At 36.1% G+C, this 19047-nt stretch overlaps 1 protein-coding gene across 1 annotated transcript in view; it reads left to right on the forward strand.

Moving 5' to 3' along the window:
- Positions 1-19047, forward strand: part of LOC129771375 (uncharacterized) — a 184131-nt gene that overhangs the window by 135118 nt on the left and 29966 nt on the right. The window contains exon 2 of the mRNA XM_055774958.1: positions 10642-10802. Coding sequence (XP_055630933.1) covers positions 10642-10802 — 161 coding nt within the window. The remainder of the gene's footprint in view (positions 1-10641; positions 10803-19047) is intronic.

Raw genomic sequence — 19047 nt, forward strand, 5'->3', positions numbered from 1 at the left:
CTAAAGTCTACCCATTTAAACTTGAGCTTGAGTGGACAGTCTACCCAACCTCAAGCTCTGGTTTAATAGGGAAGCAACTTCGAATGACAAAATCAGCTTATATTGAGATCATGAGTGGAAAATCTGGATCCTAGACGTAAAGATTTGGATACTCAATATCTAGCCATTCTCTCTCCTCCAGAAATCTCGACAATCAAAGCTTACAAATCGATCAAAAGTTAATTTCCGATAGTTGCTGCAAAGCCTCTCAGGGACTCAAGGGGACTCATATACTCCTGAAGTACGTAAACACTCCAATCTGATGCAATCCTCTTCACTTGTGGGTGCAATTATCGTTTCAAATTCCTTCTCCCAACGGATCAAACACATGAAGTTAAACACACACCGTCCCACACATAAACCCACTTAAGTTAATGGCGCTTGTAACCGGAAAGCGATACCCGCCAATTTGAATTTTATTTGCCGTAATTCAATAATTATAATCCACTTTTCATAGGAAAATGCCGCACCCGCAGAGGAGCAGCATACATACATTTGTGCGACCTCGCATCTAATAAGCCATCGCAATAAATTGTGCAAGACCAGATCAGGGGTCTGGTGGTGGTGGTAATGAAGATGGAGTCGACCGGGGTCCAGGAAAATGTCTTGGTTTCTGGGAATCCCACTAAAGAGTGTTAGTTAGTGTACCCCCTTTTTCGCTTGCACACTTTTAATTGCTAGCTAGCAGACTTCATAAGCAGTACCATTTATTAGGCGAGGGCAGGGAGGGCAGTGATAACCATGCATTCAGACGCACCACACGTGTTCTTCCCCTTGGGCGCATAAATATGAGGAAGAAACATCTTTCGCAGAGAGTAGCCACGCTGGGCTGTGTGTGTGTGGGGTTTTAAAAGTGAAACCTAACGCGGCGTGAAACGGGGTGTGAAAGGTTCACGCTGCAGGTTGGAAAGTTCACTCGTCATTGCGTTTGCTTGCAGGTTGGAAAAATTTATGACACCCAAGGTGGGGCCATAAATGAGCTGCTGAACGAGACCGACGAGAATGGCGAGTATGGTATGGCATCGCAACCATCCAACGCAACGGTCACCATACAGATTCGAATCGAAATTGAATTAAAACTCTGTTGTACACTAACAAGCTGCGGCCAACGTGCCGTGTGAAAGGAATACGTCCTTTTTGTATAGGGTGTTATTGCTCCTTGATAGTCTCGTGTCACATCCACATTACGAAGGGGCAAAGCACTGAGAAGAAACTCGCCGGTGCGTGCCAGCTGACTATTTGTTATGGGACCATGGCTTTTCAGTCCGATGCGAGTCAGCAGGCAATTGGGACCTGTTTACAACTTACACTTCATTCTGGGTGTGGGTATGTTACGGGGGAGCGAGTGGACCGATGTTATCTGGGACGAGGTATGATGGGGTAATGAGTGAAATAATTCACAGGGGAATTAGAAAATTAAGAACGAATCCATTTGTAGGATTCTATTGTAGTCGCTACACAAGCATTAGACCATTAACAGGAATTTCATGAGTGCAGATTGGTCCTTCGCCCACACGATCAGAAAATACAATCGTGAGCTATTATTTCCAACGATGCAAACGATGAATGCGAGAATATATATTCAATTTATTTTATTACACTGCTTCTCGAGAGAATGAGATGTACTCGAGAGGTAGGAATCACTTGTTATTTGGATGGCTAGTTGTTCATAAACAGCTGAGTTTTGAATCGAACTTCACGAAATTATTTCTTTTAAATTTATATCAAAATCTGAGTAATTCTTATAAATCTCTATTTCTGAATTTTCCCGATAAGAAATTTCATTTTATTTTATTAATCAACTAACAATATTCACCGAACTAAAAAACTAGTTAAGCCGTTTAATGCAACGGTTATTAAACGTAAGCATTGTTTATTCGACGTAATATGAATGAAGAATTTCCAAACATAAACATCGGCAACGAAACAATTAGCTTTGTAGATTCCGCATCAAGTTTAGGTTTTATCATACAAAGCAATTTTAATTGGGATAAGCACATACTGAGTCAATGTGGTAGAGTTTATTCTTGTCTTCGAACATTGCACTCAAAAAAACACGTTTTGCATTATTCGACTAAACTCAAATTATTTAAAAGCTTCATATTGCCACATTTTATATCCTGTGATTTTTTAATTAGTTGTGCTGCAATCCGAGTTCAAGACAGACTCAGAGTTGCACTAAATTCTTGCGTAAGAGTTATTTTCAATTTGGGTCGAATGGATTCTGTCTCACACTTACAACACTCACTCTTAGGATATTCATTCCAGAATTTTATTGAAGCTAGATCTTGTATATTATTACATAAAATGATTACAACAAGAACACCCGCATATCTATATGAAAAATTGAAGCCATTTCGAAGTACAAGAACTCGGCAGTTCGTGATACCCGCCCACAATTCGTCGCTCTATGGCACAACATTCTTTGTGAGAGGTGTTGTTTTATGGAATTCACTTCCCTGTAATCTCCAAAATCAAGAGTCATCATTCGTGTTCAGGAAGCAATGTATGGATTATTTCAATCGGTCGAGAAATAGTTAGTTTGTAGTATTAGAAGGATTGTTATTATTTTACAAATTACCAACGCACTTCATACCATACTTCATAACTTTATAGCACTAAAAAGACTGCAGTCTTACGCTATGAGAGTGAATAAATAATAATAATAATAATAATAATATTTATCGAGACAACGGATTCTTTTAATGTTAAAACGACTAATGGCGGCTATGTTTTTGCAAAATTAAATTTTATCATTCAACATAATTGCCTTCGAGGGTGATACAGCAATTATAGCGACCTTGCAACTTTTCGATACCATTTTTAATGGTACTCTTTCGGTTTTTTCTCAAAATAAGCCTCAGTTTAGGTAATTCGGTAATTTCAGAATTTGCAATAGCTGGAGCAGAGTCCGGATAACGTCAAGGCATGCTTTGGTTTGCACTGTATTTTTTCCATCAAAAAGCAATGCTTTATCAATACACGAAATTCGGATTTTCCCATTTTTTTTCAAAATAACCAAAGTTGCTTCACTCTCAATACTGTAACTCACGAACTAATCGACCGATTGCTGTCAAATTTTGACACGTATCTATTGAAAGATGGTGCTTTGTGATAGTCAAGTACATCCAAAGTTAATTTATAGCACATGTTATGGCATCCCAATTTATTACATTAAGGTGAAGGTGGAAGCTAGCCACAAATGGCTGCCACAATGGCGCTCATTTCTTTCATCTCCCTCCCTCACCCCTCGCCCTAAAATCAATTATTTTGCGAAACAGTGTAAAGAAAATGATCGTTTTCGCACACTTCCCATCGAGTAATATCAACTCTAATCGATTACTCACAGGATACTAAATTTTCATCTGCTGTCGTGAAAAACGTCGGAAAACTCGGGCTAGGGCTCTGAAAGTTAAATTTGCATATTTCAATTTTCGGCAATGGTTTTGTTTGTATTGGTGAAAGCATCGTTATGTTTTCGACACTGATGCCAGACAACATCATCGAACCAGCAATAAAAACCACTCAATAAAATGTTATTCCTGAGTCATGGCGTTTCATGTCATGAAAATCAATAGAATAAAATTGTGGTGATATCAATACAATTATTATTTTTACGTTTAATGGGTCTAAAATGTAAGTTTTAGCAACTTTAACATTGGTTAAGCAAATTGTATTGCAGAGCTCGGAACACTGCCACGACTGCCTATGCTTTCAAAAACAGTAAACGGAAAAGTATGACATTCAATCGAAATGCCTCGGCCAACGAAGAGAAGGGTTAAGGCTCTCCAACGTGAATATGTGAAAACAATGCGATCAACGAAAGAAAATATTGAGGAATTATCAACATCGAGTTACTATGCGGAAGAACTTGTTAATACCAAAAGAGCCCCAATTCGAATGTGTTATAAATTTGCTCATGTTACGCTCGCATATAATCAGAATTTTACTTCATATGCAAATGCACCTTCTATTTATATTTATATTTGCAATTGTTCATCGGAACATATCGTTCATACTTTTTATTTTAGTATTGAATTATTATATTTTTTTTTCGAATGTAATCAAAGACTCGTATCAATGAAGTGCCACACAGTCTGATAGGTGGAATGATCTATTTACGTGTGCTTTTCTCTTCTCTAACAAACACTATTACCCCATTTTTACACGTGGGTTTACCTATACTACTACAATGGCTAGCTTCCACCTTCATCCTTAATGAGCTGGAAAATAACAGTATATAACATGTATATCATTTGTATAATATATATGCTAGAACCAATACGAGCGAGCGAAACAGGAGACATATTTAAATGAAAGCATACGAAAGCTTATCGCATTCCAGCCGGCCTTGGTTCGATCCCCATTGACGTCGTATGGACTTTTTTTGGCACAATCCCAAATGAAATGAGAAAACAAAACACCTTTATAATATAATGGAAAGTCTCAGTAAAAATGTAGGAAAGGTTAGACAAATGGTTAAATAAGAGTCAGGAATACGTGTACCAAGTAATTTAATACCATGGTGTGAAAAATTTCATTCAAAAATTTTAACATCTTGAAACTGGTTTCATGTCTTCTAATCTGATAAAGATTAGACTATCGAGTTTGGGACCCAAATTGGAAGCCGCCACCAGACGTCGACACTGACACAGCTGATATGAGCTGTTCATCATGATGAGCTGGATTGCACGCCTCTAGCAGATTCCCCCAGGCACATTGATTTTGAAGTTCGTGTTAGGGAAACACTGCTCGGTGGGAACAAAAATACCCCCGACTTGCATGTATGTTTGCAAAGCGGATTCCCACAGGTACATTGATTTTAAAGTATGTGTTGGGGAAACCGTAAATCGGGCCAATCAAAAATTGGCAGCTAGGGCGTTTAGATAACGCTTGATATTTTACAGTTATTCAATTGTTTATCTGATGAAAAATGACATTTTATTAATTGTGATAGACGCGTAGAAAAATTTTCTATCAATTGATGCAAACATCTTTCCGATCTATTAACAATTGTTCGAGTTATAAGCATTCAAAATCATTCATTTTTTCCTGCATATTTTATGTTTTCATTTCACCTCCATATACTACGGTTAGACGTAGTCCCACGTCAAAAAGAAAATCGGGCTGTTGTGCTATTAATAACACAACACTGATCATATCAACTGTCTCCGCTGTCCTGTTTGCTGAACAATGGAGAACAGAAGGAATATTCTTAGGCCTTAAAATGGGTAATGTGCAATTTACAATTTATAGAATCTATAAAAATAAAACCGTTACAGCTAAATTTAAATAAGCCAAAATAGACAAATAAAATGGGATACAAAAAACATACTGGTGTTGACAGATTCTGCTAGTTGCCTCGATGCCCTACACCCAAACTAGCGTTGGCTGAAAACATTTCATCTTTGGCAGAAATGATGCCATTTCGTGTGCTGGAGCGCAAATAATGATCTGATTTAAAAGCTTGAAAATGGTTTGTATGTATGCGAGCAGACATCTATTTCTGTTTTCTTTTCTCATTTCATTTGGTATTGTGCCAAAAAAAAAGTCCATACGAGGTCAATGGGGATCGAACCAAGGTCGGCTGGAATGCAAAGCAATTTCACACGATCACGCTATCCATATAGCTGCCAGCGCTGCTATATAGAAGCGTGATAATATTACACCTCATCATAAAATGAAGTTGGAAAGTGTTTTCTAAGAGGATAAAGAAGAACATGAACGAGAATATATCTTTCTCTGTCTGGGCCGTGTATTTGGCAAACTATACGAAAAGCTTTCATATGCTTTCATTTAAATGTGTCTCCTGTTTCGCTCGCTCATATTGGCTCTAGCATATAAATATATATATATAAATAAAAATGTAAGGCAGAATCTGTTGGTAAGCGGAAAACCCGAAGAAGCGATGGTCCGATTTTAGCCTCTTGTATTTTTTTGTATTCGTCTCTTCCGGTAGACCAATACAGTGGAGAGAAAAATCGAAAAATCCTGAAAGAAGGTCGAAAAATTAGGAAAATTGAATTCCCACATGTTCGAAAATTACATCATAATAAGCGTTATTAGTCTATTCGGTGTTTGCGCTATCGAAATTGATCTTTGTTCGTAAGTGGAAATGGATTTTCTGGCGAAATAACGTATTACCATATCTTATATATATATATATATATATATATATATATATATATATATATATATATATATATATATATATATATATATATATATATATATATATATATATATATATATATATATATATATATATATCAATCTATATAAATAATAATGTTAAGTAAAATCGGTTGGTAAGCGGAAAACCCGAAGAAGGTCCGATTTTAGCCTCCTGAATTTTGTTGTATTCGTCTCTTCCCGTAGATCAATATAGTGGAGAGAAAAATCGGAAATTTTCGGAAAATCCTGAAAGAAGGTCGATAAATTCGGAAAATTGAATTCCCACATGTTCGAAAATTACATCATAATAAGCGTTGTTAGTCCATTCGATATTTGCGCTATCGAAACTGATCTTTGTTCTTAAGTGGAAATGGATTTTCAGGCGAAATAACGCATTTCCTTATCCTATATCTATAAATAAAAATGAAAGGCCAAATGTGTTGGTGTGCCCTAAACCCGAAGAAGGAATGGTCCGATTTGAGCTGTCTTCATTTTGTAATATTCTCTGTATCAAACATGTATTCCATGCAACGGAGAAACATGTTATTTCCAAATGCTTGAAGAATCTTGAACGAGAATTGTGTCTGAAAATAATTTCATATTATAAGGACGAATTTTTGTAGAAGTACTAGACAATTTATAGTAAAAGGAAATTGTAAAGAATCAAAGGGTAATCAATCAATGAAAAGTTCAGTGATTGGACTCACTAACGTTCACTTAGTAAGAAAACGTGGATGTTTGAAAGTATTCAAATCAAAAAATATATTTCGGGCGGGACGAAGTTCGTCGGGTCAGCTAGTATATTATACAAATGGTATACATGTATTGGGGAGTAGAACATTTTCTGTTATTTTTCAGCTCATTTAATGTAATAAATCGGGATGCCATAACATGTGCTAAAAAGTAACTTTGGGTGTACGAAGTGGGCTATCGATAGGCCAATGGATCCTGTTTAAAAATTGATCGGAGACCGAAATGTCAAATTCAGCTGGATTCCAGGGCACTCCCGGGGGGTTCCGGGAAACGAACAAGCATATGACATAGCCAAACAAGAGCTAACAGGAACTCAACTTGACATTCAAAACGACACGAATGCCATATAAGTGGTAAATAGAATCAATAAATAAAAAAAATCATGTTAATTGTTCAAAATCGGAACGAGAAGAGAGGATTATTAAAATATTTATTATCATTTTCTATTTAAAAAAATGTAATTGTCATCGTATAGCTACGAATCCGAACGGCAATAAAATTATACGCTTTTGAATTGAACATACAATGAAGCACAAAATAAAATACAAATAATATATTACAATGAAATGAAATCGATCAGATACCAGTATCAACAGATAAATTTAAATGTAATCTATGAAACAAAGATAAGTTCCCAATAACACACGTTCTCGAAACTGAACGCTGATCACCAGGCTGAGCGCAAAATAAAATCATACATTTCAACGAATCAGTTTCCCATTTTTCACGCAAATTTTCTGGGTAATATTTTGGATACGGAATCGAAAATAAACCAATCACAAATCTGAACAAACCGCGGAGAGTGGAGAGCAAAAAATTCCAACGCGTCGCCAATTTCGAACCTTGATACTCATCTGCAATTACATTTGCACGATCAAAACATGAATACCCAACGGCGTTCGCACAGTCCTTCCCCTTCCTCCCGCCGGGAAGCACCAAATCCAATGTGATACAATTTTCCACTGAATTAGCGAAGCTCCATTGCATACGATTTCTAGGAAAACCCAATTTTCCGTCCTTCGTCCCTCAAGCAACCGTCGCACAGTGGTCCAAAAGTGCAAAAACGTGATCGTGAGGGATTTCTCCAAAACGGTTAATATTACGTACATGATGTCTTCGGAGAAGTTTTAAAGTACAACGAGGGCCACCTTTTGAGGGCTGCCATTTTGAAATGAATCCCCCTAAAAGTGAGATCCAAAATCCATTTTTTTTCAGCTTAAGAGATAGGAAGTTGGTGTCTTCATAAAAATTATAGCTCTTATCAAAACAAACAATTTTGCTGAAAACATCAACTTTCTATCTATTCAGGTAAAAAAGTTATGGGACATTTTTGGTGAAAAGCACCTAAAAATCATATTTTCGTCCTAACTTTTCCTCTTGATTTTTTACAATTTTACAATGTTTAGAGAACTTTTTTGCCTAGTCAAAACACACATTTTTGACGCACGTTGTTTTTTCTATCTCTCATATATTTGGAGATATTGGAGTTTTTATTTTGAAATTGACCTATTTTTGAACTAGGATATTTCATGAAGGGGCAGATTGGGGCAGACCAAACCGATTACAAATTAAAGTACAAGCAAAATGCTGCAAAACCACACTTCAAGTGTCTGTATCCACCTGTATCCTTAAAAGTTACACTTAATTTAAAGTGCATAATTTATAGTGCCTATAGGTCAACTTTCAGAGGAAGCACAAGAATCTATGAATAAAATAATTCGGCAAACACGGACATTTCATTCGAGGAAAATTTCGCGTGTAGCAACTAACACTGACTTGTTGCATCGATTACTTGAACTGTGTGATCCAAGGATTACGATGAACAGGGTAGCTACGGACAAGAAAGCAAGTTTGTTTTCGAATGATGCTCGATATTTGTTAGATATTTACAGTTCTAGTTCGGATTCCGACTCTGATGATTGTGAAAACGAATAAAGCAAAAACAGGTTAACGCAGAATAAATTCCTTTTTCCTTTCCTTTCTCATCATTTCCCCTTTTAACCCCGAGAAGACTGCGGGTAACCAGTATCCTGAACTAAAAAAATGGTTAAGGGTAGGTTGAAACTTTTTCTTAATTTTTTTTTATTTAAATCGTTTATTTTTACAGGCTCAGTAACATAGGTTTAAAGGAGCCGAACTCCTTACTGTATTGTTACTAGTATATATACATTAAACTTTTTCTTAAGAAAAAATTAAAATAATGTGTAAAGTGACGAGTTTTCATCCTAATAAAAGCAATTAAAAAGATCATTATATGTTTTATTCAATATTTAAAGAAACCTGCCTTAGATTTGCTCATGTAATCTAGAATACTGAAGTCATTGTCTAAATGATATTTTTTAGAAAAATATTATATAGATGTATACAAAACAAATATATTCAATATAACATATTTTTTTAACAGGATAGCGTAGATGGAGGCCTTCCTTTAAATTAAGTGTAACTTTTGAGGATACAGGTGGATACAGACACTTGAAGTGTGGTTTTGCAGCATTTTGCTTGTACTTTAATTTGTAATCGGTTTGGTCTGCCCCAATCTGCCCCCTTATGAAATATCCTAGTTCAAAAATAGATCAATTTTAACATAAAAACTCCAATATCTCCAAATATATAAGAGATAGAAAAAAAAACAACGTCCGTCAAAAATGTGTGTTTTGACTAGGCAAAAAAGTTCTCTAAACATTGTAAAATTGTAAAAAATCAAGAGGAAAAGTTAGGACGAAAATATGATTTTTTGGTGCTTTTCACCAAAAATGTCCCATAACTTTTTTACCTGAATAGATAGAAAGTTGATGTTTTCAGCAAAATTGTTTGTTTTGTTAAGAGCTATAATTTTTATGAAGACACCAACTTCCTATCTCTTAAGCTGAAAAAAAAATGGATTTTGGATCTCACTTTTAGGGGGATTCATTTCAAAATGGCAGCCCTCAAAAGGTGGCCCTCGTTGTACTTTAAAACTTCTCCGAAGACATCATGTACGTAATATTAACCGTTTTGGAGAAATCCCTCACGATCACGTTTTTGCACTTTTGGACCACTGTGCGTCGGTTGTGTGCAGTGTTTGACTTCAGTGGTAGCGAAAATGTAATAGCTTTCTCTTCAATCCGTGGCTTTACAAGTCGGCAAAAACCAACAGCAACAAGAAGTGTGTGTATGTGGGTGTGGGTGTGTGTGTGTGTGTAGAGGCAAACATAATACAGCGCCATTTTCCAACAAGAAACAATTTACATAACAATCAACGCTCGATGCGTTCGGTTGATACAAGCTTTCTCGTAAGGCTTCTTCTGGGTAGCTAAGCTAAGTATATGTGTGTGTGTGTGCCCGCACGCGTCTTCGTCTTATTTCTCCCCCTCTCTCATCCTTCAATTTTCAATATCTGCGTCATGGTTCATCTGGCCTGAAAGCTTTTGCTTTCCTTCGGATGAAGAGCTGGAAAATTGAAACAACAGAGAAAACTGCCAAACCGAGTGAACGAGAGTGGAGAATTTGTGCGAATAAAATTATGAATATCCGGCTGAATCAATTTGCTGTTTATTGTTTCACTCCATTGGATGCCACGTGACAAGTTCCGACGCTTTCGACGAAGGAGTTTTTGACGGGACTGGGGGATGGTGACTGATGGGTTGAGTGTGATAAAGGAGGAACTTACTGAGGTATTTTTCTTCTCCCTTCCAGAATGTCCGCCCGCGATGGACGGCATGGAACGGTTCGCCTGTCCAACGCCGGACAGACAAGGTCGGTACCGGTGTATAGACGACCACGTGCTCTGCGACGGCTTCATCGACTGTCCCGAGGGCGAGGACGAGGACCGGCAAGCGTGTATGTTCTACAAAACGGTGAGTTTGATAGAGTTAATTGTTCCGTGGTGGAAGATCTCTTACCAAACAATTTCGTGCATCTAAGGTATAATGAGGTAAATGATGTTGGACCTTTTCTGGATTACAACACTTACAAATGTTGTATTGATATATATACAACCTTTCCATGCCAAACCGATATATATACTGATTCTAAGATTTTCATAAAAAGTGGTAATTTTGCTCTTTACCGCAAAACATTAGACCAGTATTTTTCTGTTTTTACATTAGGGTGACCATTTCTATTTTAAGGTGGTACAAAAAATCAACCTTTTCCCCTTTTTCCAAAAATGATTTATTCAAAAATTCATAACTTGTGAACTACTGAACCGATTTAGATGTTCGACATATCAAATTAAAGCTAATTAGCTAGTCTTTCTCGGAAAACACACTTGCAAAAATTTTAGGTTTTGATTTTGTCATCTTTGTTGTATTTGTTTTTTCAAAGTTTTCATAGTCTCGGCTGAGGTTTTTTAAGATAACATATCCAAAAATCAGAGAGGCGTTTTTTTTGTTCTTGAGTTATGATTTTTCAAAATTAACCGATGGTCCGAAAAATTAATTTTTACCCCTTTTTTCCCTCACAACAATTCGTAACTTTTGAACTACTGGACCGATTCAGATGATCGACATATCAAATTAAAGCCAATGAGCTATTCTTGTTCTAAAACTAGGGAAAAAATAGACTTTTGTTTTCGTAATTATTGATTGTAATAGTTTTTCACAGTCTACATGATTTCGGGGCCAAAGGCACCAATTTTGTAAACATTGTAAACTTTAAAATGCCCAAGAAAAGGCAATATTCTGAAGTAAGCCCAAATAAAAAAATTAAAATAATAGAACTACGTCTTTCATTAAGGGTGCCAAATCAGAAAACAGGTCACGTTTTTACAAAATAAAGTTAACGTTAATAACTATTTTTGCCGCGAGCGGATTTTGGCGATTTACATACCAAACGAATCGGAAATTCCCTAAAATTTGTTTTATATGCTATACATTACAATCACATAGTCGGTATATGGTTTAAATTTATGAAAATTGGAAGCATTTCCATTTCCTCATACATTTGTTCTGTCCATTTGTCTGCTTTCCCGAACAGAGCTGTCAATAACGAGCATCTTATCGACGAGCAACGAAGGGAAAATCATAAGATGTAACGTCTCCGTGAACAAAGGAAAAAAAGAAGAACGAAGGGGAATATTTGCCTAGAGCATAAACAGTGGATCTCGCTGCGGCAAACTTTCATTCTTCGCGAGGAAATCGACTGTACAACATCGTTGCTGGAGAGCTCGACGGCGAGGGATCGAATGCCTTTCTCAAGGCAATGCGGTGGAGGAGTAATATTATGGATAAAGTAAAGTTTTCCAAGGGTCTTTTTGAAGATTATAGACGAATGAACTGAAGATGTTTGGAGTCTCAAGCAAGGAAGGAAAGCAAACTTTCAGTATCGTTTGATGTCTCATTACAATCACTGCATCAAACTAACGCCATTGCATTAAGGGTCTGAGCTACACAATTGTGTGGGGAATCATCAAACTGGGTCATCATCAGCTCACTAAGAAAATTACTACTCTGGAATTTTGTCAGTGATTTGGTATCGTATGACGGTAGGAAAACTCTCTCCACAAAGGATGGCAGCTAGGCCAATCTAGACTGGCAATATTAACAGAAAAGACTTCTGTTGAGAAGATCACAAAACGGAGATAAGTGTGTGTGTATATTTAGTTGCTTCAAGCCATCGATATATGGATATTTGTATGCGTGCTTCATAACCCGTGCGTAAAAATAGTACATCTTCGCTACGCTGTAACCCCATTTGTATCTTTTCCCATTGGTCCTGTAACGATGCAACAATCGCCTAATTTTTTATGCTATAATTGACAATTGTTTGGTGTTGCAAATTATGCAGTCGTAATTATAAATATAAACAAGGAGGAGAGATAGCGGGAAGGAAATATTTACGCTAGCGTATTGGTAATGAATCTCTGCTGAGGCAAATATTCTCCCTTTTTCCCAGCAGTTAACATTGTTTGTTTTCTGTCATCAATGCATTGAACTGACGTTATGGTGAAGCAGGTGTTAAGGTTGTGCACCAAAAAATTATTTGGGAAATACCAGGTTATTCATTAAATTATATTAAGTTATTAATTTATTTGGGCTGGCGTGCCAGTCGCTAAACTGCTTTCAACTATGATTGCATTTGCGCTAATCATGATTATAATGAAGCAGTGCTACTCTTTTCGAGGTTGGTGAGATTAACAGATAGAGTTTATTTCGTTTATTTAGTCACCAAGAATGTAAATGTCGTTCTGAAATTTTGTATGTGATTTGATTTCGCTTGCTAGTAGCGAAACTTTCTTCACTAAGGATGACAGCTGCGCCTACCTCGAGCATGTATTGTTCTGCGAGCGCAAGAATGAATCAACAAACTATTATCGTCAAATTATTTTATAATAAAAAAACATTTGAGAGCGACCAAACTGGTACAATGGTTATTTCAAAATTTTCGTAGTATTATAAAATAATATCCGCAGTTATAAACAAGCGGCTTGAATTAAACTACAGCGTAGTTCTACGTCAACAACGCGGTTGTGTCTTGTACACAACCTCCTATAATTTTTTCATTCAAAAAAGGTGATTTCTAAAGCCGGACAAATCATGATAATTTTTCGGACCAATCATGATCGGAGGTGGACAATCCATGATCATAATTTCTCTTTGAAGAAAATTGTAGAAAAACATAAAAAATTGAACAATTTGAACGTATTATTAGCAACTAGAGACTTGGGGCTTCCCAACAAACCTAGACTCGTCTTGATTGTATGTGATTTTAATGAAGAAAAATCGATTTGCATTTACTAGGTGCGTGGAAACACCCAAAATCGGACAAACCAACATATTTACCATAATTGTAATACGAGCCTTTGATCCAAGTTTTGCCAAATTAGGACACATACCTTGAATGACTTGAATCTATTCTTAGTGACAAACACTAGAATACGCATAACAAGTGCTCAAGTCGAAGAAAATTTCTCTGACGAAAAATCCCCCGGCCAGACCGGAAATCGAATTCGAACTGAATGAGAGTGATTAAAATAATAAAAACAATCGAAAACAATGAAAATAATCGAACAGATCCGTCAATGGATTGTGTACATATAATGCAAGATTACACCAATACAAAGATAGTGTATGCGCTGCTGTTTCATCACCAGAGGTTGAAAGGTGTTTGAGAATATACCTACTGAACACAATGTAGGATTATGAATAAATGAACTTCATGAGAGTTCGTTTCCGGGGAAGTAACTAATTCAGAGTAACTAATGATAACTGCTAACTGCTACTTGCCTAATTATTTTCTAGCTTTTAGTACATTATTATGTTTAATTACAATAAACCGTTTAACTTGAAAAGTTTTTTTTACTTATTTTATTTTCTAGTCTTTAGTACATTATATGTTTCATTAGAATATTTATCTACAATAAAACCATTGTACTGTATTCTATCAGTCAAATAATTTCATTTGATACCGATATTGAGTGGATTTCAGAAAATACATAGTGTGTTCTCCAAGTTAATATCGTTCGTTTGATACACATATCTCAATCAACCTTTTTTTTTTTTTTTGAGATGATATAGAATCAGCTATTTTGTAGCGGCGGCCAAATTGGATTTTTCAAGATAAGCAGTTTTAAAATAACAGCAGAGATAAAGGTGATTTATAAATTCGGTCAGTTCCTATTGGTCAAATTTCTATTGATGTGGGACAACCCTACAGACATACAAACAGTTCTAGCTAAATAAAAGCGTTTAATAAAGTAATTTGCTATTTTGTGATTGCGGTCATCTTGGATTCGGATTTTTTCATGATTCACTGTGATACTATTCAGGCTTTTTTATTTGATACCCATATTAATCGGGTTTTGAGAAAATATGTAGCCCACCATTTGGTAGTAGCAGCCATCTTGGATTTGCATTTTTCATAAATAACCGTACTCTACTAGTCAAGCCCTTTCATTTGATACCCATATTGATGGGGTTTTGGAAACCCATATCGATGAGGTTTTCAGAAAATATGTGATCCGCCATTTTGTAGCGGCCGCCATCTTGGATTTTCAAGATCATGAAATACGCAGTTTTATAATGACTACAGAGATGAAGGTGTGTTCCAAATTTCAAATCAATCGGTCAATAGAGAGAGGCTCAAATTTCTATTAATGTGGGTCAGCGCTACAGACAAACATGTTACAAACATACGAACAGAATACAGGGCAAGCTAAATCAAACCATTTAAAAATAGACTAGTTCCTGGATCAGAACCGGTGGAAAAGAAAAAAATTGTGGAAATAATTGACCAGCGGATTCGTCGAAAACCTTATCAATCTGGGCAATCTGGTGAAATGGTTGGGGAGTTTGGAATGCCAAAGTCATCCATGCAACGCATTTGACTTACAGAGCACAACGAGTTAAAAGCTACTCAGGATAGGTGCAAAGACGACTTTTCGGATTTTTTTCGTCGAAAGTGCGGCCAGCTTCTACCTGATTTGAATTCCCTCTATTTTTTTTTTTTTTTTGCACAGAAGTATACGTTGTCTAAGGGGCTTCCAATGGACAGTTTCAAGAGACGTTTGGTGAAAATGAATGAGAATGCCATACGAACGAAACATAAATTTCTGCATAACTCGAGAATCAATCGAGTAAATGGAAACAAATCTGGCATATTGAGGTTTTACGGGGCAATAAATGTTTATATGGTAATTTAACACCTAGAAAGACCCTATGCACGTCAACAAGCACGATGGAAGCTTCTTCTATACACAGCATAGTCGTTTTGCCTCGTATTCCGTAAAACCAAGTCCCTAAGTGTAATTTTTTTTCGAGATGACAGTAAATCTCTACGTTTTATGCAATTTTAAGACATTTAGCATAAAACGTCACAGGAGGATTGGCTATCTGTTGATTTTGGATATGTTTGAAAAATTATATCGTTAAACTCTTTGATAATGATTTGATGGCCCTGAAAAGGGCCGTTTTGTTCGGTTGGTGGGTATTGTCTGTTCACTCCACCAGTGTTTACCGATTGATGATGACAGAAGGATGGTAAACAGTCGTTGGATGGTGCGTATCAGATAAAAGATACTGATGTGGACGAGATATGATGCAAACCGCTCTCTGTGATCCTAGACGAGATGCCTCCTGTGATATGTATGGATGAAATAAAGAAAAAAAGTAATATAAGATAATTACCAATACCGAACACAATTATCAATTTTTCTCATCAGTAAAAACATGTTACTTTAATATAGAGAAAACATATTTGAAATGGAAAAGGAAATTTTCTTTTATATTTTTTTCTTTCTGAGTGTTTATTCAACCCAATGCGAATTTTAATCGGACTAACAACACCTAATACTATATTTCTTCACTTTTCCAATTTTTGTGAAAATGAACACAACCAAACAGACAGCTTAATCCAAACGAACTGTTCTCGAGCAATTTTACAGTTTTACACTTACACTTGTGCTAAATTTTTCACAGTACACGATCGGTCATTGATATGAAATTTCACGAAGCAACCAATATTAAAGTTCCAAATTTAAATTTTATTTGCTAGAATTAATCGTATCACTCACCTTACTTGCAATACAAAAATGTCCCCGACTTGCATATATTTGCAATGCCAATTTCCCCCAGGCAGCTTGGTTTTGATGTCTCTGTAAGGGACCCGCCGCATGTGTTGTCAATTTCGATCAATCAGAAGCGGGTATTTCTGTTAGGATCAGAGATGCCAACCAATTTTTTGAAAAAGCTGGATAATTTCCAAAAAAACTAAGAAAAGCTGAGTGAATTAAAAAAAACTGGAAACTAACTGTAAGAAACGTTTTTTTCAAATATTTTTCTCAATTTTTTTATATTAGCAATAAAAATCATATACATTGGTACTTATGTATGAACGCCACAGAAGCGCAATTTTCATTATGAGTGTGTATTTTTTCGTAATCAAATTTATTTATTCAATTTGGAAAAAGAAAAATTATTGTCATTTCTTTTTAGTGCCAAAATTTTATCCCAAAATGAAGAAGCATTGCGTTTCTTTACAGTAAAGCTAGTAAAATCCAGGTTTCCCTGGAATAATTAATCACCCTAAATTGATTATAATTTCGATCGCAAATATTCAGAAGACTTTGTAGAAGGAGAGCAATTTACATATGCTTCCTTTCTATGCGTTAGTTGGATCAATTAACTTCATGTTAGTGATCAAAGGATCATATAAATTATATTGTTTTAGAACTTGATTGCAGAGTGCAATATAAAAACCAATTAATTCATCCAAGGCGTTATCTGAAATTTTACATGCGAACAAATATTCATTGATCAACATTTCAGCCGCAACACCTACATAAACATTACCCGAACTAACATAATTTTTCTGATCGAAATGTACGTTGTTCAGATTGGTTATATTTTTCATATAGTCTGCCTTAAGAAAGCTTACCAAAAGTGTTCTGAATAATCTTGGAATGCTCGAATACATAGTAAATATGTCGAAGGGTCTTACACGCATCTTCTCTACATGATCATTATTCGGAGCGGTTCGTAACGTTAAAATATACGTTTGACAACACTTTCCTATTAAAGCCATCGCGTGGCTGACGGATGCAGCATTTCCAAGGGTTTCAACTCTAAAAGAGTGTAAATCACAGCATAGTTACTGTTTCGTAAAGGACTACAGCTTAGATAGCAGTAGATGTGCTTACCCTGCTGCTCGATTATCTCGGGGGATCTCGGATCGATTTTTAGAAGATTGATTTTTTCCATTCCGATTTCCGATTTTTCGAATCGATCTTTTGTACTCGAGAAAATCGAGAAAATGGTTTTTTTGCTTTCGAACTTTTTGATCTAAGAAAATCTTTTTGTAGATTTGTTTTCCAGTATACATCGATTATTTTTTATCTCACCAAAGACCACCTAAATTTTTTTTAAACATAATGTCAACATTTGGATCGTTTCTTCTACGATTTACTTCTGTACAAATGCTGACAGAGATAGAACTAGCGGCAGCTACTGAGGGGATATACTGTAACCAGTTGCTGATTATTGAGATTGATGTTGACAGCAATTACAAGGTTGTTTTTCAGAATTAGGGCCAAAATCAAGAATCGGCTTCGACTAAATGACATATGTATGGCACGATTGGCTTTTATGGGATCATTGTCAGCTGGGTTCTGGGCGGTTGATGAATTTCTAATAATGCTTTTTTAAATAATTTATTTAATAAAGCAATTGCCTAGAAATATGAGATTTGTATTTTCTGTTTAAATAAAAGATGACATTCATATAGAATAAGCAATTAAGTCGAAAATGTTGTTTTGATTTTTCAAAGATCGATTCGACAAAGATTGATTCTTTGGTACCGATGTAATCAGTAGATCGCTCCCTGCGCCGTTTGGAAAATCGATTCGACAAGATCGATCTTTTTATAAAGATCGCCCAATCCTAATGGCGATCACATTTTAGTGTGAACAAATCAGGGCCTAAGGGCAGACTGCCCACGCTCCCAATGGCTTCTCGAGACCGGTCATGTTATTAGTCCCGTCGGCAGAATATCCTACAAGATTCAGCTTGAATGGTTTTGCGGGCAACGACAGTTTCGTAGAGCATTTTGGAGTCAGTTTCGATGACCTCAATCAAGTCGTGCTGTCCTCAGAGATGCCAACCAAATTTTTAAAAATCGAGAGAAACTGAAAAAAGCTGGAAGAATCGATTTTTTGTAAATTTTTTTTTTTATATTAGCATTGAAAATTATGATATACAATGACTGTGTCGGTAAATCGCATTTTTGATTTTACTGTTTGTGACCATACATTTTAACATTATATTGGGTTGGGGAAAAAGAAATGTCGTATTTGTGATCGAAATTTGACGCTTTATTTAACATACTTAAAATTATCCAATTTAAGTGAAATATGCGCCGTTTTGTTCGCAAACTTGTTGCCATTTAGAAGGCAACTTCAATATACCCCCCCCCCCTTACAAAACCCCACTCCTTATTTGAAAAAAAACTCTGACAGCCAGTTTTCGCAAGCCTCTTTTGAGGCCAACTTAGTATCACCAAGAGCGTTTTGCATGGACCGGAAGAGATGATAATCACTTGGAGACAGGTCCGGATTATACAGTGGGTGCAATAGGACATCCCATCCGAGCTCCCGTAGCTTCTGGCGGG

Source organism: Toxorhynchites rutilus, chromosome 2 (genome assembly GCF_029784135.1).
Source record: "Toxorhynchites rutilus septentrionalis strain SRP chromosome 2, ASM2978413v1, whole genome shotgun sequence".
Lineage (NCBI taxonomy): Eukaryota > Metazoa > Arthropoda > Insecta > Diptera > Culicidae > Toxorhynchites > Toxorhynchites rutilus.